We start from the raw sequence: 20,937 nt of genomic DNA, 5'->3' as shown, positions 1-20,937 counted from the left end.
TTCATTGCTATTGCATTTGCCTAAGGGTGTCCTGTGCCCTAACCCTCTCTCCCACCTTTCCTGTTAAGAGAAATAAAATCTTTTTGTTCATTTTTACAAAAAAGGTGACTGGCGCCCAATCTTTCCACCTTGCACCACACCCACTATGCCTAGTAACCTGCACCCTGAGGAGGAATGTCAGTTCTCCCTGGCTCTGGGGGTCACCATCAGGCCCTTGGAAGTCGGAGAGAGACTGCTACATTTAAAATTTGAATATAGTTTCACTACTTTACATCAAAAATGTATTTTATACTGTTTTGCTTTTAATTTACTAGCAATACTTATTTAAGTAAAACTAAAGTTCCTCTGAAAAAAACTGTCAGCAGTTCAAGTTCTTTAGCAGAAGAGACCTGAAAATGCTAATAGCAATTTTTTTAAATTTACACATGCAGTGTACATCCCAAGTCATTCTTACATGTCGAAGCTGTTGGAAGTGCTCGGTATGAAGAAACTCCTGTACACATGTGTAGGAGTTACGTCGTCAGTGGTCATCCGTTGGCTAAAGTAGAGCACTTTGTGACCCAGAAAAAGAGCCAGTAGAGCAATGGCCTCATTAAACAGAGCAGAAACTGCAGCCTAGGCTTGTCAATGTTGAAAGAGGGCACTATGAGAGGTATGTGTGCCATAATGTTCAAATATGATGAACCTACTTGTACAATATGGTGGCAGCCCACCTGTCAAGTCTGTAGTGTGAGGCCGGGTTGCTGAGAGGGCGCCCCTTGCGTCCCTGGATTTGGGTACAGGGAATGCAATGCACAGAGGTGCACGGGTTGCCAGGGATACTGCAAGCTGGCTGGTTGGCTGTAAGTAGCTAGAATGCGTTGTGGCAGCCGTGCGGAGAGAAGTCTTGAACAGTAACAGCAGGATAAACCAGGAACAGGGTCCACAGCCAGGCCAGGGGTCAGATACCAAAAGACAGTCCGAGAGAGGTACAGGAACAAGCCGGGTTATACACAGAGGGCAGAAGATCGGAGAGTAGTCAGCCGGACCGGGGTCAGAGCGAGGAGATAAACAGGAACACAAGTCAAGCCGAGCAGAGGTCAAGCAGGGGTCTTCAGAGTATACAAGGCACAGGAACACAGGAGCTGTTTGATAATGCAGCAAACTGCAAGTGTCAGTGGCAGGTTTAAATAGGCCAGGGGGGTATGCCCACAAGATCAGGGCATGCTCACTAGACTCGCCTGCCACCATGACGGTTACTGGCGGAATTGCCCACAACACGGCCATTTCCCTGACAGTGCCCCCCCCCAAGGGGCAACCTCCGGATGCCCAACCGGGCCCATCTTTCGGGGTAACGAACTCGGAATCTCTGCAAAAGTCTAGGAGCATGTATATTGGCTGCAGGTTCCCAAGAACTTTCTTCTGCTGGGTAACCCTTCCACTTTATAAGAAACTGAATGATCCTACCTCTCCGGCGGCAGTCTGGGATGGCCTCAACTTCATACTTTGTTTCATCTCCCACAGAAACTGGAGGCAGAGGATCTTCTTTCCTTCCTAAAAAGGACTAGAGATAACAGCTTTAAGTAAGGAGACATGAAACACAGGGTGCACTTTATAAGAACTCGGGAGTGACAGTTCAAAAGCTACTGGATTAATCTCCCGTCTAATCTTGAATGTGCCAATAAATCTTGGTCCCAATTTCCGGGAGGGACAAGGAAGTTTAAGATTTGCAGAGGAGAGCCAAACCTCATCTCCAACCTTAAAGCTAGGGCTCTCCCCCCTATTTTTGTCATATTGTTCCTTGTAGTCCTCTTGGGCCTTTTGCATGGTTAACCGGAGAGTTTGAAAGTTAGTCTGAATGGATTTTATCCTGTCTTGAACTGCTGGAACTGAGGTCTCTGGAATGACATTAGGTAGAAATGAATGATGGAACCCATAGTTGGCCCAAAACAGTGATTGATCGGTGGTTGAGTGTACTGAGTTATTGTATGCAAACTCCGCACAGGGGAGTAACAAGGACCAGTCATCCTGGGAAGTGGAGCAAAAACAGTGTAAATATTGTTCTAAGGTCTGATTAAACCTTTCAGTCTGACAGTTGCTCTGGGGGTGATAGGCAGAGGATAGGCAAACTTCAATAGACAAAACTTTGCAGAGCTCTTTCCAAAATCGGGAAGTAAATTGGACCCCTCTATCAGACACAATGCTGTCAGGAAGGCCGTGAAGTCTGACTATCTCTCTTATGAAGGCCTTTGCTGTGTCTGCAGCGGAAGGAGTACCTATCATAGGCACGAAGTGTGACATCTTGGACAGACGTCAACAACTAGAATCGTTGTGAATCTTTCAGAGTGTGGCAGTTCTACTATGAAGTCCATAGATATATTCCTCCATGGTTGTTCTGGTACCAGCAAAGGACGTAGCAGACCCCAAGACTTAATGTTGGACCCCTTGTTTCGCTGGCAGGTAGTGCAGGAGCTTACATACTTTTTGCAATCAGTTTTCAAGGTAGGCCACCAAAAGGATCGCTGAATAAGATCCATAGTTTTCCGTACACCGAAGTGGCCAGCAAGTTGATGATCATGTAAAGTTTGTAAGACCTAGATTCTGGCTTGTTGTGGGACAAAGATCTTGTCCTGATACCAGAGATACCCCCCCTGGCTTCTTAAAGAGGAAGTCTCTGGTTCCTGGCATTGGAGGGAGGCCTGTTCAAGAGAAGACCTTAGATCAGGTTGAATCAAAAGAAAGTTCTGTGGAGACAAGATCGTACTGGATGTTGTTTCTTCTGGGGTATCAGGAAACATTCAGGATAAAGCATCGGCCTTGCCGTTCTTGGAGCCAGGGCGGTAGATGATGTGAAAGTTGAATCATGAAAAGAACAGAGCCCAGCGAGCTTGACGGGGTCTCAGGCGTTTGGCAGTGCGGAGGTACTCGAGGTTTCTGTGATCGGTGAATATCATTATTGGGTGCGTGGCTCCCTCAAGAAGGTATCTCCACTCTTCTAAGGCTGTCTTAATGGCCAGAAGCTCATGATCACCTACGTCGTAATTCCTCTCAGGCTGGCTCATTTTCCAGGAGGAGAAGGCCACAGGGTGAAGCAGAGACTTGGGTCCCAGGCGCTGTGAAAGTACTGCTCCTGTAGCTACCTCTGAGGCATCGACCTCTAAAATATAGGGTAGGGCAGGATCAGGGTGTCGAAGAATTGGTGCAGAAGTAAACAAAGACTTCAGTTTCTCAAAGGCAGATTGGGCTTCGAAGGACCACAGGAAGCGAACATGTAGGCGGGTTACTTGGGTTATGGGCGAGATGATGGAAGAAAAGTTCCTTATAAACCTTCTATAGAAGTTTGCAAACCCTACAAACCTTTGTACACCCTTCTTGTCTGACGGAGTTGGCCAGTCTAGGATTGCCTGCACTTTCTGTGGATCCATAGCTACACCACCGGTAGAGATGATGAGCCCTAGGAATTCTTTTCTGCTTTCGCGTAAAGTGAATGTTTTCTTAGTGTGAGTAATACTGTCTTTACGTGAGTCCTATGGAGCTCCAAGGTGGTTGAGAAGATAAGGATGTCATCCAGATAGATGATGACGAAGTAGTCAAGATATTCCCGGAAGATGTTGTTTACGAAGTGCTGGAAAGTAGCCGGGGCATTACAGAGCCCAAACGGCATCACCAAATACTCAAAGTGCCCGCACCTCGTTCTGAATGCCATTTTCCACTCATCGCTCTCACGGATGCGAACGAGGTTGTAGGCACACCGGAGGTCGAGTTTGGTGAACACCTGGGCTGAACGAAGTCTCTGGAAGGGTTCGGGGACCAGTGGGAGTGGATATCAGTCTTAGAGTCTTATCTTTTTTTTCGATAAAGAAAATGCCGGCACCGGCAGGAGAAGAAGAAGCATGGATGAAGCCCTTTGCCAAATTTTCGTCTATGTACTGTCGTAGTGTCCCCAATTCCCCTTCAGAGAGGGGGAATATACGTCCAAATGGAATTTCGGCCCCTGGAAGCAGCTCAATAGGGCAATCATATGGCCGATGTGGTGGTAGAACATCGGCCTTTTTCTTATCAAAAACGTCCAGGAATTCATGGTATGCCCAGGGTACATCCTGGTTAGTGGAGGATACCGATTGGACTGTCAGACAACTGGTGGTATCTCTGGATTCAGGGATGAGGCAATGTTGTTGGCAATAGGGGGAAGTGAACAGGACTTCCTTCTTGATCCAATCGATCTGGGGGTTATGGGCTTGGAGCCAAGGGATACTCAAGATAATTGGAGACATAGGTGAACTCAAAACGTCAAAATGTATGAATTCCCGATGGCCATTGGGAGAGGTAATAAGGAGAGGTGAAGTCTCTTGAGTAACAAGGCCGGAGTTAGGTAGCGTGCCATCTGCTAAACGGACTTCTAGACTTCTTGTGGAGGAGGGGAAACTTAAGGTTTTTTGCCAGGTTCAAGTCCATGAAGCAACTGCATGCTCCAGTCGATTATAGCCTGGAGCCGGATCTCTTCTTCTCCCAACTGCAGTGAAATGGGAAGAACGAGTTGTGAGGGAGAAGTCCTGGAAACCTGGAAATATGCTGGAGAGTAGGTAGGTGGCTTCTTGAACTTCCTGGGACAGTCACATAGAAAATGTCCATTTCCTCTACAATAGAGGCAAAGATTGGCTAGGATACGACAACGTCTTTCATCAGGAGTTAGTGCGGAACATAACAGGCCAATCTGCTTGGGAACTGATCCAAAGGTGGGTGTACTGGCGGGTCTGCAGGTTCGTTATCGTTCGGACTGTCTCTCCCGCAAACGTCTATCCAGTTGGATGGATAGTTGAATGAGACCCTCGAGTGTAGTGGGAATCTCGATCCTGGCCAATTCGTCCTTGAGGGATTTGGAGAGTCCTAGGCGGAACTGGTGTAGTAAAGATGCCTTATTCCAGGCTGTGTCTGCGGACCACCGCCGGAAGTCCAGGTTATAGTCCTCTACTGGTTGCCTACCCTGCTGCAGAGAGTGCCGAGCGGCTTCAGCGGTGCCAGTACGCTGGGGATCCTCGTAAAGTTGTGCCATAGCTGCCCGGAATGCGTCCACCGTGCAAATGACTGGACTCTTTTGTTCCCATAAGTTATGGGCCCAGGTCTGAGATTCATCGGACAGCAAAGAGATGAGGAACCCGACTTTAACAGTCTCTAAAGAAAAAGTCCGGGGTTGCAGTGCTAGGTACAATAGGCAGGCAGTCTTGAAGGATCTGAACTTTTTCCGGTCTCCGGAAAATCGCTCCGGAACAGGAACTCGGGGTTCTGGAGGCGGGAACATCATCAAGGGAGCCGCAGAGGTATGTTCGTGAGCAGATGACCCTGACAGGTGTTGCAACTTATCCGTTAGTCGCAGATAACCTTCCTGTAATTTCTGAACTGCTTGGGTCAGAGTGGTGGCTTGTTGGCACAAAGTCTCTAATGGGGACGCACCTCCGCCGGCCTCAGTCATGGCTGGATTATACTGTCAAGTCTGTAGTGTGAGGCCGGGTTGCTGAGAGGGCGCCCCTTGTGGCTGAGTGCAGCGCGTCCCTGGATTTGGGTACAGGGAATGCGATGCACAGAGTTGCACTAGTTGCCAGGGATACTGCAAGCTGGCTGGTTGGCTGTAAGTAGCTAGAGTGCGTTGTGGCAGCCGTGCGGAGAGAAGTCTTGAACGGTAACAGCGGGATAAACCAGGAACAGGGTCCGCAGCCAGGCCAGGGGTCAGATACCAAAAGACAGTCTGAGAGAGGTACAGGAACAAGCCGAGTCATACACAGAGGGCAGAAGATCGGAGAGTAGTCAGCCAAGCCGGGGTCAGAGCGAGGAGATAAACAGGAACACAGGTCAAGCCGAGCAGAGGTCAAGCAGGGGTCTTCAGAGTATACAAGGCACAGGAACACAGGAGCTGTTTGATAATCCAGCAAACTGCAAGTGTCAGTGGCAGGTTTAAATAGGCCGGAGGTTGTGTCAACAAGACTCGCCTGCCACCATGACGGTTACTGGCGGAATTGCCCACAACACGGCCATTTCCCTGACACCACCCCCACAAAGTAGAATTTCCTTTTGCACAGCAAAGAATTTACTGATAAGGAGGTCTGACAATTCTAAAGTGTTTATCCTGTGACCCTACTAATGATGAAAGTGTCTTTCTGTAACCAGCATATATACAATTTGGCATCTAGAAATTCTGTCAACAGCTGCAAGTCACCCAATGACCCCCTTGTCACTGTCCATGAAGGAGCCAGTGCTTGCCTTCCCTGACCACCTGGCACCACCAAAAAGGTACTGGGCTGAGTCAATGCAATTTCATATTTGTGTAGTGTACCCCCTGAGAAGCCACATGTAACTGGGATCCCCTACCCTGGGAGCCACAAGTAACTGGGATCCCCCACAGTCAGCACACGGAATTTTCAGTCATTGCAGAGTCAGAGAACAGTCCGGTATTTTGTTTTTCTTGTTTTATTTGAGGGTTCCGAACTTGGATAGGGATTGGAAATTATGGAATGCCCACTTGACTTCAAAACAACTTCAGGGCCAACTCTTCCAATATACAGTCCTATGTATAGACTTTATACACTCCTCTGCTTCCTCCAGCATTCACTTGCTTGCAGAACTCCACGGGCACACTGTTTAGTGGATCTGACAAGGCACACAGTCAGATCAGATCAAAAGCCTGTTATAAGCAGGAACCCGGGGCCCCTTAGATGAGTAGCAAAAGTCAGTGTTCAGCATTAATCACTCCTCCTGTGGTTACTGATCCTAGCAACACCTCTTCAGGTACTGCCAACACACCTGGCTGCAGCTGCCCCTTTCATAAGCCCTCCTGGCTAACTTCTCCACAATCCTCCCAGACTGAACACTTACCAGCCCACCCGGCTGACATCTCCTAGACTTGCTGACCTTCTCCTGCTGTCTTCTCTCCTTGCTCCCGTGCCTCCACGAAGGGCTTCCTCCATGTGTTTTGGGGGATCCTTCCAGCACCTAAGCCCCAGACCTGAGGTCACCCCCCCAGACTAGAGACCGCCCTGCAAGGACCTCCACCAGGCTCCTCAGCACTTATCTCCATCTTCCCCCCGACTGCCCCTGCTGCATTCATGTCTATTTATGAGGTGAGTCTGCCCCCTGCCAGACCATTTGTTGGGGATTGACTGAGGCCCTCATAAATATGCATGACAGCCCCTCCTAGCTTCTACCCACTACATCTGAAAGGTTCTCCAAAGTTCCAGAAACAGGGGGAGGCACCAGAAGAGCTGTGAGATGAGTCATCCAGCCGCCCTGAGTCGCAACCCTGACCCAGATTCAGCCCAAGCCTGGCTCTCAGCCAAGCCAATTTACCTACACTAACAACTAAACTGTATACACCTAGCACACTAGCTAGTGGCTACATTTATGTGCATGTTCACTTCTTGGTACATGGAGCCATTGTTGCTCCCTGATGGTCTTGTCTGCAAAGCAGCAAATGATACAGGACTCCTGCCACTAATGTCAAATCCTATCAATATAAATTAACATACAGGACAATTTAAAGCAGTAAATCTTCATCAAACAACAGTTCAGATAATAATATTAACAATATAATATTGCAGATTACTTCACATGGAAAAAAAATTTGATTTTCATAGATGGCTCCCCATACACGATAAACTTGCACCCAAGGTTACAATCCACAAGAATGACAACATGTGCAATATTTTTGCAGCATATAAAAGCAATTTGAGAAATTCTTTAGATGCATTTTGGAAGTCCGCTTCAATTGATTTCAGTGAGAAAGTGCAAACCAATGGAACAAAACTACAATGAATAGACTTTTCTATGTGTATCAGCACAACATGTCTGGTGTGACTGAAGTCCTTTAATTTAAATTGATTGCTTTTTTGAAAGAATTGCATTTTGCTGTAATTAAAAAAGTGAGGCAATGCACTCTGGTTGACAAGTATTCATTAAAGCTGAACTACACGCACAAGTATTCATTTATAAAACATTACTTTAAAAAAAAAAATTGAAATTCATTGCTTCCACAGGACCCACCCCAATTTCAATCCGTACGTACCGCTCTGTGTTCAAAAGAATTCAATCGTTAACCCAGGTTCTGTCGAATAGTCATGCAGGAAAACCAGCAATCGGTCAGCCGCCAATGGCTGCAGTGCTGATTACTGTATTCTGATAGGGGGGGAGTCCCTGCTGTCAGAATACAAAAGCGCAACAGGGGAGATCCCTGCATCTACATCACTTGTGTGGATGCAGGAGTCCGTGAATTTTTTTTCTGGTTGGGGTGAGGCCTTATAGTTGGATGGGGGAAAAGAGGGTATGGGTAAAAAATATCTGACCATAATCACTGTATACAAATACACACATACCACAGTCCTTCAGTAGCTACATAATATGCTTCCATTACTGTACCACAAGCTAGAGGTTATGCTAGAGACATAACCCCAACCTAGCAAAGTGCACTGCTGTGAGGAGTGGGTGTAGCTAAATTGTGCTAGATAATGAAAATACTGTAACTACTATAACACAAGCAAGAATTTCACAGACACAAACAAACCAAAGGATCACCTTTGGAAAAAAAATAAAACAAATATATGGACAGTGAGCTAACACGTTGTCTAAGCCTACCTTAAAGTAGACCTTGGTGGTCAGTGTCTGTGTCCCCTTACATTGTGGTCAGTGTCTTTGCCCCCCTTATATCGATGGTCAGTGTCTGTTCCTCCTTACATTGATGGTCAGTGTCTATGCCCCCTTACATTGTGGTCAGTGTCTGTGCCCCCCTTACATTGTGGTCAGTGTCTGTGCCCCCCTTATATCGATGGTCAGTGTCTGTTCCTCCTTACATTGATGGTCAGTGTCTGTGCCCCCTTACATCAGTGGTCAGTGTCTGTCCCCCTTACATTGGTGGCCAGTGTCTGTGCCCCCCTTACATTGGTGGTCAGTGTCTGTGCCCCCTTGCATTGGTGGTTAGTGTCTGTGCCCCCTTACATTGATGATCAGTGTCTGTTTCCCCCTTACATGGCTGGTCAATGTCTGTGCCCCCTGACATCAGTGGTCAGTGTCTGTGCCCCCTTACATTGGTGGTCAGTGTCTGTGCCCCCTTACATTGGTGGTCAGTGTCTGAGCCCCCCTTGCATTGGTGGTCAGTGTCTGTGCCCCCTTGCATTGGTGGTTAGTGTCTGTTCCCCCTTACATTGGTGGTCAGTGTCTGTGCCCCCTTACATTGGTGGTCAGTGTCTGTGCTCCGTTACATTGGTGGTCAGTGTCTGTGCCCCCTTGCATTGGTGGTTAGTGTCTGTTCCCCCTTACATTGGTGGTCAGTGTCTGTGCCCCCTTACATTGGTGGTCAGTGTCTGTGCTCCGTTACATTGGTGGTCAGTGTCTGTGCCCCCTTATATTGGTGGTCAGTGTCTGTGCCCCCTTACTTTAATGGTCAGTGTCTGTGCCCCCTTACATTAATGGTCAGTGTCTGCGCCCCCCTTACATTGGTGGTCAGTGTCTGTGCCCCCTTTACATTGGTAGTCAGTGTCTTTACCCCCACTTCCATTGGTGGTTAGTGTCTGTGCCCCCCTTACATTGGTGGTCTGTGTGTTGTGCCTCCTTACTTTGGTGGTCATTGTGTCCCCAATACATTGGTGATCAGTGTGCTCCCAAACATTGGTGGTTAGTTGCGGTGCCCCCTTACATTTATGGTTAGTGTCTGTGCCCCCCTTACATTGATGGTCAGTGTCTGTGCCCCCCTTACATTGGTGGTCAGTATCAGTGCCCCCTTACATTGGTGGTCAGTGTCTGTGCCCCCTTTACATTGGTAGTCAGTGTCTGTGACCCCACTTCCATTGGTGGTTAGTGTCTATGCCCCCCTTACATTGGTGGTCTGTGTGTTGTGCCCCCTTACTTTGGTGGTCAGTGTGTCCCCAGGACACTGGTGATCAGTGTGCTCCCAAACATTGGGGGTCAGTGCGCCCCCATACATTGGTCAGTGTGCCTCTCTTTTGTTGGTGATCACTGGGAGCAGCATTACAATTACCTGATCAGCAGAGAAGGGTGGGCACTGGACACAGGGAACAGGGGAGCAGGAAGAGGACCAGCCTCAGAGAAGGAAGGGGAAGACTCTCAAATGTAAACACAAGCTGGGCACAGTCAGAATGGCTCTGTGCCTTTGCTCATCATAATCTTTGTGTGGAAGATCGGGACACCTGGGGCACCCTGCAGGAGATGTGTGGTATGTAACCAGTGTGCTCAATATGGGTTACACCCCTGTTATAGAAGGAGAGAGCAAAGTGACCGAGAGATGATCTCATTAGTCTGCTGCTGCTCTTTTACTGTCCAGTTAGCGAGGACACTGCTGGATCTGTTCTACAGTCTATAACTGTAATGTAACAGAAAATTTGTTCCTCCTGGCTATTCTGTGTGGCAGGGCAGTACAAATATTAGGACTAGATGTACTATAAATACATTGGCAGGTAAATCAGCTCCCTTATATATGCTACTGTGCAAATGTTTTAGGCAGGTGTGAAATATGCTGTAAATTAGGAATGCTTTCAGAAATTGTCAATAACAAATTGGAAAGTAAATGAACAGAAGAGAAATCCAAACCAAATCAATATTTGGTGTGACCACTCTTTGCCTTACAAACAACATCAATTCTTCTAGGTACACTTGCACTCAGTATTTAAAGGAGCTCGGCAGGTAGGTTGTTCCAAACATCTTGGAGAATTAAGTACAGATCTTTTGTGGATGTAGGCTGCCTCATGTCCTTCTGTATCTTAATGTAATCCTAGACAGACTCCATGATGTTGAGATCAGGGCTCTGTGGGGGCGAATCCATCACTTCCAGAGCTCCTTGTTCTTCTTTACACTGAAGATAGTTCTTAATGATATTGGCTGTATGTTTGGGGTCGTTATCCTAAATTGGGGGCCAATCACATGCCTCCGTGATGGTATGGCATTGTGGGTAAGTATCTGTTTGTATTTCTCAGCATTGAGGACACCCATGATCCTGACCAAATCTCCAACTCCATTTGCAGAAATGCAGCTCCACACCTGCAAGGAACCTCCACCATGCTTCACTGTTGCCTGCAGACACCCATTATTGTATCGCTCTCTAGCCCATCAGAGAATAAACTGCCTCGTGCTACAGCCAAATACTTAAAATTTTGACTCATCCGTCCGGAGCACTTGCTCCCATTTTTCTGTACCCCAGTTCCTATGTTTTCATACATAGTTAAGTCACTTAACCTTGTTTCCATGTCAGAGGTATGGCTTTTTGGCCGCAATTCTTCCATGAAAACCACTTCTGGCCAAACTTCTCTGGACAGTAGACGGGTGTACCTGGGTCCCACTGGTTTCTGCCAGTTCTGTGCTGATGGCAATGCAGGATATCTTCCGATGTTGAAGGGAAGTAAGCATGATGTGTCTTTCATCTGCTGCATTAAGTTCCTTGGCCGACCACTGCGACTACAGTCCTTAACATTGCCCGTTTCTTTGTGCTTCTTCAAAAGAGCTTGAACAGCACATCCCAGTCTGCTTTGAAATCTTTGCCTGGTAGAAACTTGCTTTTGCAGTATAACTACTTTGTGTCTTTTTGCTGTGCTCAGTCTTGCGATGGTGTACCTGTGACATGAAGTTGTCTTCCACAAAATAACCTTAATAGCAGAATTTGACTTTTTCTCACCCAATTTTAAGCTTCCTACACAGCTGTTTCTGTTTCAGTTAATGACTGTGTTTCAACCTACATATTAAATTGATAATCATTTACACCTGCTTGGTTTAATTGGTTAATCATACACCTGGCTCTAATCCCATAAAATCCCTGACATTGTGCAACTGTACAAAATGTGCCAGTGTAAGAATTTATGCTGGTTTAAAGCCAAAGTGTAATCACACCAAATATTGATTTGATTTAGATTTTCTTTTGTACGTTCACTTTGCATTGTGTAAATTATTAAAAATAGACAATTAAAATATATAGTTTTGAAAGCATTCTTACTCCAGCATTTCTTCACACCTGCCTAAAACTTTTGCATAATACTGTATATAAGGAAGCTGATTTACCTGCCAATATATTTGTAGTACATCTAGTCCAGGCCTGACACGCAGCATAGTCAGGAAGTTAACACTGTATTTTAATTGTGTTCGCCTGCGGTTCAGCTCTAAATATTATACCTAAAGACAAAAGGTAAAAGCTTCATCGCTGGAATAATGAAGTACAGCGTATGACTTACATAAACTCTTCTCTCCGAGCATTATAAACCGTATTGAGCAAACCAGTGTAGCACCCTCTAGTGTGCTAGAATAGGTAGTGTTATGTTTTTTTTTTTTTTGGTATAGAGTAGGTAAAATGCAAATACTCAGGGTCAGCCCAGCTGGGAAGAAGAGTTTGGGTTGAAGTTGGTGATGGACTGCTAGGAGGCTGTCGGTGGGCCCTCGAGGGTAACCCCCTACTCTGGGGGGTGGGTGACCTTGTGCCTGGAGCTTGGGTGCAGAAGGGATTCTCTGATATCCCAAGGAGAAATCCTGTTCAATAGTATGGGAGCAGGAGTGAGGACAGCAGGAGCCAGAGAGCACATCCGGGTGCTCTCCAAAGAGAACACAGCCAGGTGGGCTGGTGAGTTTTAAAGTCGGGGATTGAGAGGTAGCCTGAGAGGACTGGGTGAGAGCAGTCTGAGATGGATGCAGAGTCAGTCTAGGGGGACTGTGGAAGCTTAGCCAAGAGGGCTAGAGAAAAGGGCAGCTGCAGCCAGGTGGGCTGGCAGTGCCTGAAGAAGTGGTGCTGGGATCAGTAGCCACAGTAGGACAGCTGGGCACTAAGACTTTGCTACACAACCAAGGGGCCCACGGTCCCTGCCTGTAAAGCGCATTTGCTATCAATCTGACTGAGCCCTATTGCCAGATCACCAAAAGCAAGCAAGTGTTGTGCTAGAGAAGCTGCGAAGTGTGTAAACAGTCTGTACAGAGAAAGTTGTCCCTAGAAAATTCTGCTAAAGTCAAGAGGGCATTCCATAATACCCTTATCCTCATCCAAGTTCATTACCCCTAATAAAAACACAAAAAGAAAGCTGCAAAGACTGTTTCTTGACTCCAGAGTGCTGTGAAAATTCTGTGTGCCTGGTTGTGCAGGGTGGGGGATCCCTTATTCACCAGCGACTCCTGCAGGGGTAGCGCTACACTCAGGGCTTTTTTTCAGGGGGAACTTGGTGGAACTCAGTTCCACCACCTCCGGCTCAAACCCTTTGGTGCCTGCTCACCACAATCACAAGTCTGGGTTCTGTGTTTACAAGTGACAGCTCTGCACTCTGTGTGTAACCCCCATGAACTCTGCACTTAGGACCCTTCTACTGTTTGTGAAATATGACCACACCCACTATTTGGTGTGATTTGGAGGGTGTGTGTGGGGGGACGGGTTTTGGGGGGCCGTGGTTGGGTTCCAGCACCTATTGTTTGAGAAAAAAAGCCCTGGCTTCACCAGTATAAAATGCATGACCACATGTGAAGTGCAGTAATCCATAGCAATCTCTTGTAAATCTTTTAGCTAACTGGTTTGTATAAACAAAGTGTTGACAGGTTGCCATAGGCTACTGTACTTTTTATGTAGATACTGCTTTTTGCGCTGCTTTATCGAATAAGGTTAACGATATATGGTCTGTACCCAAACTGATGACCCAATGTTACACACAGGCCAGGACTATTAGAAGCACATGCTGTTGTGTACAGACACACATACCCAGCAGCTTGTGGGAAAATCTCCATGTGACAGTGCCACTTCGTCACTTGGAGAATAAGGAACAAAGTCAGCATAAATATCACTTCTGACCCATAGCCACTTTGTAAGACACTTATAGTTTTATTAAAGCGGAGTTCCACCCACAAATGGAACTGCAGCTTTTTGGAATCCTCCCCCCTCCGGTGTCACATTTGGCACCTTTCAGGGGGGGAGGGGAGAGCAAATACCTGTATAATCCAGGTATTTGCTCCCACTTCTGGGCATAGATATCCGCGGGTACCCGCGGATATCTATGCCATATCCGGCGCCTCCTCCGTCCCCCCCCCGCTGTCTTCTGGGAGACACACAGGTCCCAGAAGACAGCAGGGACCTGTGGGATCGCGCAGCGCGACTTGCGCATGCGCAGTAGGGAACCAGGCTGTGAAGCCGCAAGGCTTCACTTCCTGAATCCCTTACCGAAGATGGCGGCACCTCCACACGAGAGCCGAGGGACAGATCAGCTTCAGATGCCATATTTTAAAAGTCAGCAGCTGCAATATTTGTAGCTGCTGACTTTAAAAAAAAAAAAAATTCAGCAGGACCTCCGCTTTAAGAGCATGCGAGAATAAAAGTGCTAATTCTAAAGCGCAGTAAGTGATAGCAACCAAACAGAATTTATTCTTCTTGGCAATGACTGCCCTTGGCATGGTCAAAGATGTATAGATGTCTCGTGCCTATGTTTATCGGCGAAGGTTTGTCAATCATTGGTTACCCTCTGTATATCTGCAGGTAAGTATCATCCTCTTTTATCAGATTTGTTTTATCCTTTAAACAATTAACTTTAAACAAACACAAAAAATTACTTGGTATAAATGTCATAGAAAAATTCACTTCTTCTTTCCAAGTAGAAGTACAGGGATCTACGGAAAAAGAAAAGTGGTGGTTTTCATCTGAAAAAAAATACACATGTATTATAATCAATGCATACAAATAGCTTTTATTTAATAATGTGACTAATGGATTTGTTAAATGCAGTGAACAAAAATCAACATTTATAGTGCAATTCCAGCCAAAACATTTGTTTTTAGTTTTGTATAGGGTAGGGAGGGGTAAGAACCTCTGGCGGGTTTTAATTGTTGTCTGGGTCTTTGTTGTTGAGATTTCCAACTCTTCCCTACTCTACTAAAATGTGTCTTTCCGGACATCTTCATGCCAGCTCATTGATGATTTGATTCCGCTTCCTTATCAACTCCATAGGACTGTATACCAATACATTTTTGTCCCTCCTCATTGGCTTGGTTTCATTTTTTTCTCTCCTCCATTGACCATTACAATGACTACAGTACATCAGTACATCCCCTTACCTGGCTGCTGCTGTTTCTACCAAATGAGAAGCCCATGCTGCACCCTCCAAATGAGTTTTAAACAGAGAACCCTATCTGAAATCTGGGATAGCTCCTGCACACAGCCTGGCCCCTGCACATACACTGTTTCGGCTCCTATTTTCACTCCTTTATGCCATCAGTCATCCTTTTCGTAGGTACATTCCCCAACCTGCCCAACTTGTGAATTTGTGGAACTACATTGTATCTGAGCACCACAAACCAAAAGTGCTATTTAATTACTTTTTTACATTCAAAGCAAATTCACCTATCCATTCATGTTTCCATGCTTTATTTTGCTTAGAAATCACTTTGAAAAACCTAGCATTTCTGGCCGTGGCCATCTTGAGTAAGGGTAAGATTTATGTAGCATTTACTTCCTGGAATCCATCTGCCCTTAGGTCAGGCACGCAGGCAGGCAGGCAGGCAGGCAGGGGAGTGTACTTAGCTGAGAAAACCCCTCCTACCCTCCTGAAGACTCCTGGGATGTATGATATCATTTGCCTAGACATGGAAACTAGGATGTAACTAAAGAAATGTAAAAAAAAATGTTTAAAGCAAGTAAAAATACAGTATGATATACTTTCCTATCTATTTACTAATGCCAGCAGCATAAGGATTCAAATTAGTCATTGTTGTATGAGAGATTAAATCTTAGTTTTAAAGAGCAGTACACAACAGTAGAATTGTAGGTGTTTGATATGATCTGTTCCATTCCGGGAGAGATTTCTCTTCACTTCCGGTCGCGTAACATTTTTTACTGGGACAAAAATTGAGGAGAAATTCTTCCCAGCGGCGACCAAGACAGCAATGGAAACAGATCCAATCTCTTGCTGATACTGTACAAGGCTAGAAACAAAGTCCTAGCTGGAATTACACTTAACCATTAAACTGTCAAATGCTTCTCTATGATTGGAGTATATTTGTTACTACTCAAACCTCTTTTCTCTTTTTGTAACTCCAAAGCATCAGTTCACCAAAGCATAATACATTACTGTGCCCCATGCACACTGGGTGTTAAGCCCATGCGCATCAAATCCTGGCATTTTCAGGTGTTCATTTATTCAGGGAAGCCTATCCCACACCCACATAACTGTCCCTGAGCCACCCCCATCAAATCATTCTTTGCAGCTATTACCTTTTGTACCACCACCCCCTCCCTTTAGAATGTAAGCTCTACGAGCCGGGCCCTCCTGTACCTTTTGTATTGAACTGTACTATAATTGTGTTGTCCCCCTTATACATTGTAAAGCGCTGCGTAAACTGTTGGCGCTATATAAATCTCGTATAATAATAATAATAATAATAATAATAACAGTTGCACAATCCAACCCCAATGCCAGCAGCAGGTCAAAATCTATGACAGGCTACATGGTGACTGGATACTGTACTGAGTGGTACTCACATTTTGAGCCTATGCATTCAGGGGCGTAAGCCCAGAACGCAAGAATTTTGTTTTCCAAGCATATGTCCCACAACACATACAGCCCTAAACTTGATTAGAGCTTAGTACAGCATCCAGCCACTGTTTATTTCAGTCTGTCATAGCTTTTGACAGGCTGCTGACAGTGAGGGTGGACGCTGTACCTGTGCCTCCCAGGCCCCTCAGAATGCTTGGATTTGACCCAGATGGACTAAATGCCCAGTGTGCTTGTGGCCTTATCCTAACCATGTGTTATTTACAATTGTTTTGCAATCAAAGCCTTTAATTCACTAAGGGCCTATTCACACCAGCCTGGTCCGCTGAGGTGCGTCAAATGAATGTGCTATAGCACCCTGATGTTTAGGCAGGGTTGAGCTTAAATTTATTTGCCAAGTGATAGTTGCCTTGGTCAGTTGCTAGAAGGTCAACTGACTTCGCTCTAATTCTGGAATTTCTGCACTTCTCTCTTCTGCCGCTAGGTGGCCAGGTACCTGGTGGCATTAGATAAGACAAGGGCATTGCAAGGACAGATTAGGAGTTATGGGGTATCTCACCCAATGGGCAGGGATTTTCTTGAGTCCCTTGGCCTGCTGGGAGAGCCTATTTATTTGGGTGGAGTCAGGTTCTGTGCCACCTGGACGGCTGTCTGGGTGGAAGTGTGTTGTGCTGCTAGGCCATAAACCTAAGGCCTATCCCGGGGACATCTGGCTGCTAGGCTGTCCAAGAACCTATCCAGAAGCAAGAGAGCAGCGTAGGGTTGGGACTGCGGATTACAGTCCAACCAAAAGTGACGGTTCTGCCGGCCAGGGAGCCTGTTGTGGTCGGAGGTAGAGGGGAAGCTGTCGCCACTAAGGGGCCATCCACCTTATTACCAGGGGCCACTGTGAGTAGCTGAAGCAAGTACCAGAGCAGTGTTCTCACCAACCGGTGGATGGTGAAGAAGGAGGAAACTTCAGCAGGTGCCAAGCCAGGGACCCAGCCAGTGGAGATGACGCTTGCAGAGCAGTATTGTGTGTCAAGCCAGGGACCGAGCAGGCCAGCGGGGTGACGCTTGAGGAGTATCTGGGAGTGCCAAGCTAGGGACCCAGCAGGGATGTGGGGTGATGCTTGAGGAAGATACTGAGTGAGAAGATTGGAAGAGCTCAGGGAATCCAGTGGCAGTGGATCAGCAATTCTAGTGAGGGAGATTGGGAGCTCAGTTGAGTGAAGATCTACAAGAGGAGATTGTAAAGGAACTAAAGGAGTCGTTACAATTTGTGTTAGAAACTGTTACAAGACTGTTGCCATAGGAGACAACGATTGGCTACAGTGCTATAATGCATGTGCGTTACTGTCTTTTGCATTAAGCCTGTTTATTCATTTGAACGCACTGCCTAATACACATGAAATTCATTTTTTTTCCTGCTGTGATGGAGTTGCCTTAACGTATGGAAGGATGCTAAATAATTAGATGCCAAATACACCTATTTTACAAGGTCCAGAAGGCATTAGATCTCCTAATAGAATTCTAAATATGATCCATATCATGTTTGATATCTAACAAATCATAACTTTATTCTGTTAAGTAATAATGAAATTTTTTGTTACTCACCCTAAAATCCCTTTCTCTGAGTTCATGGACAGACACAGCCTTTTCTTCAATATCCATTACCAGACAGGGTTTTATAGCCCTACCTACAGGAGTAGGACACTTCCTATGGGCAGTCCTCTCTGGGCATAACCCCCCCCCCCCCCCCCCTCTGCTATAGGCAATCCTCAATTAACTCAGAGAAAGGGATTTTACGGTGAGTAACAAAAAATCCCATTTTCTCTTACGTTCACTGACAGACACAGCCTTTCTTTTTTTCAGTATTCATTACCAGACAGGGATGTCCCAAAGTAATGCCACAATGAGGGGTGGGCAAACCAACTAATAGAGAAAAACCCAGGGCAATGTGCCAATACTCTGAACCAGCCTGAAGGGATACCCAAGAAACCTAAATAGCCGCCTGCAAAGCATGGCGGCCAAAACTAGCATTGGAGGATGCCTAACACATCAACCATATAAACATTTTGTAAACGAGTGCAGAGATGACCAGATTGCCTTGCAACCTGAGAAACAGATGCCCGATGTCAGAGCACCCAGGAGGCGCTAACTGCCCTGGCAGAATGATGGGGTTTTATGTTTTTTGCTTTTTTTACGTTTTGGATAGAATGGGGAAGGGTTAGAATCTCTTTCAGGTATTAATTATTGTCTATGTCTCTATTGTGAAGATTTAGTCCTCTATTAATCCTGGTCTCCATTTCCACTGAGACTGAAATTGGGCAAAATCTACAATTTGGAGTTGTCACCAAAGCAGAGATAGAGGGGATCTTCCAATAGGGAAACTTGTTCTAGTGGCAACTTTTCTTTTTTTGGAAAGATTTTCTTTGACATATAGTTATGTCTACCACACAGGAAGTGAAATCTAGATCTCTGCAGTGGGACACAGATAGCAACCTGACAGGGGTTTTACATATACACTACTGTATTTAAAACCTACGTAGCCAAGTCCCGGGCCTCTCCAGGCCTAATGGTGACCTCTAGAGTCAGGGACAGCCGACATCCTTCTGTGTAGAGTGGGTTACGAGGCATGGTGGGTGCAATGCAAGGTAATGGGCACCAGACACTTCTTGAATGCAAAGAGATTTATTATCTCTTAAACAGAACTGTGGGAGAGAGGGTTAGGACCAGGACACCCTTTAGTAGTTGCAATGTTAATTTAGCAGACTCCGAGACTTCTATAGGCAGACATCCATGCAGGAAAAGGCATCCAGCTAGACACCACATCTGCATGAGTAGGACCGTTGTCTCCTATGGCAACAATCTTGAAACAGTTTCTAACAGAGGTTGTAATGAACTTATTCACTTCTTCTACAATCTCCTATTGTAGATCTTTCACTAGACTTGCTGAGCCACTACCACTGGATCCCCCGAGCTCTTCCAATCTTCTCATTCAGTATCTTCGTCAAGCGTCACCCCTGCGTCCCTGCTGGGTCCCTAGCTTGGTACTCACAGATACACCACAAGCGTCACCCCACTAGTCTGCTCGGTCCCTGGCTTGGCACACAATATTGCTCTACAAGCGTCACCTCCACTGGCTGGGTCCTTTGCTTGACATCTGCTGAAGTTTCCCAGTTCTTCCCCGGTTGGTGAGAATACTGTTCTGGTACTTGCTTCAGCTACTCACAGTGGTCCCCGGTAATAAGGTGGATGGATGCTTAGTGGCGACAGCTTCCCCTCTACCTCTGACCATGACAGGTCCTCCGGCCGGCAGAACCATCACTTCTGGTTGGACTGCAAGCCGCAATCCTAACCCTAAGCTGCTCTCTTGCTTCTGGATAGGCCCTCAGACAGCCTAGCAGCCAGGTGTCCCCGGGATAGGCCTTAGGTTTATGCCCGGGGCAACACAACACACATCCACCCAGACAGCCTTCCAGGTGGCACAGAACCCCCGATCACCTGACCTCACCCAAATAAATAGGCTCTCCAAGCAGGCCAAGGGACCTAAGAACATCTCTGCCCATTGGCTGAGACACCCCATTCATTCTTAATCTGACCTTGCAATGCCCTTGTCTTATCTAATGCCATCAGATACCTGGCCCTCTAGTGGCAGAAGAGAGAAGTGCAGGAATTCCAGAATTAGGGTGAAATCAATTGACCTCCTATCAACTGGCCAAAGCAACTATCACTTGGCAAATAAATTTACTAGCAACCCTGCCTAAATATCAGGGTGCTACATCTATAAAAAATGGTTTGGGTTTTATATATGCTTTAATGACTTTCATCTATCTTCCATGTCTGTTTTAGCTTATCAGAAAAGAAGGGGAAAAAGTCACATGCTCTCCCACATCTGGAAATATCTGGTATTCCCAAGGTTTCCAACAATAAATAGAGTGTCAGGTGGCGGGCAGAGGAGTGGGATAGATCCGAGGCTTCAGGTGGCTGCATCGCTGGATCGTGGGACAGGTGAGTGTTTGTTTATTCAAAGTCAGCAACTAAACTTTCTGTAGATGCTGACTTCTAATAAACAGAAAAACTAATGGAACTCTGCATTAAAGCATCCCTTAACCTCATGTTCATATTCACTCAGTCACTATGAGATTCGTTTTCTGGTTGATCCCCAATGATCCCAATGATGTCCCCAATTCAGCTAAGGATTTTTCAGCTGTGGTGGCAACTCTGCACATGCTCAGTTTTCAGTGAGTTTCTATGCTGAGCATTTCCTCCCTATCACATCTGAGCAGCCCACATGACTATAGAGTCACATATATGGTAAATGACAGCCCACTCCCTCCATGCCCACTAAACAGCTAAACACAATGGGGGTGGGATATTACGTGTAGATTAATGGAGGCTTCATCTCCCTCCTATTCTAAGACACAGGCTGGAGGGGTGTGATGCATCCTGTGATTGGCATAAATCCGCCCACACCATGGTA

General features: G+C 46.2%; 1 protein-coding gene across 2 annotated transcripts in view; it reads right to left on the bottom strand.

Annotated features, from left to right (window-relative positions):
• Positions 1-20,937, bottom strand: part of LY96 (lymphocyte antigen 96) — a 58,511-nt gene that overhangs the window by 36,470 nt on the left and 1,104 nt on the right. The window contains exon 2 of one of the 2 annotated variants that reach the window (XM_073631817.1): positions 14,536-14,592. In XM_073631817.1, the coding sequence (XP_073487918.1) occupies positions 14,536-14,592 (57 nt within the window). Of the gene's footprint in view, positions 1-14,535; positions 14,623-20,937 lie in introns of both variants that reach the window. The other variant, XM_073631816.1, reaches the window with a different exon arrangement.

The sequence above is a fragment of the Aquarana catesbeiana genome, linkage group LG05, assembly GCF_042186555.1.
Source record: "Aquarana catesbeiana isolate 2022-GZ linkage group LG05, ASM4218655v1, whole genome shotgun sequence".
NCBI classification, from domain to species: domain Eukaryota; kingdom Metazoa; phylum Chordata; class Amphibia; order Anura; family Ranidae; genus Aquarana; species Aquarana catesbeiana.
This window is presented reverse-complemented; position numbering and strand designations above follow the sequence as displayed.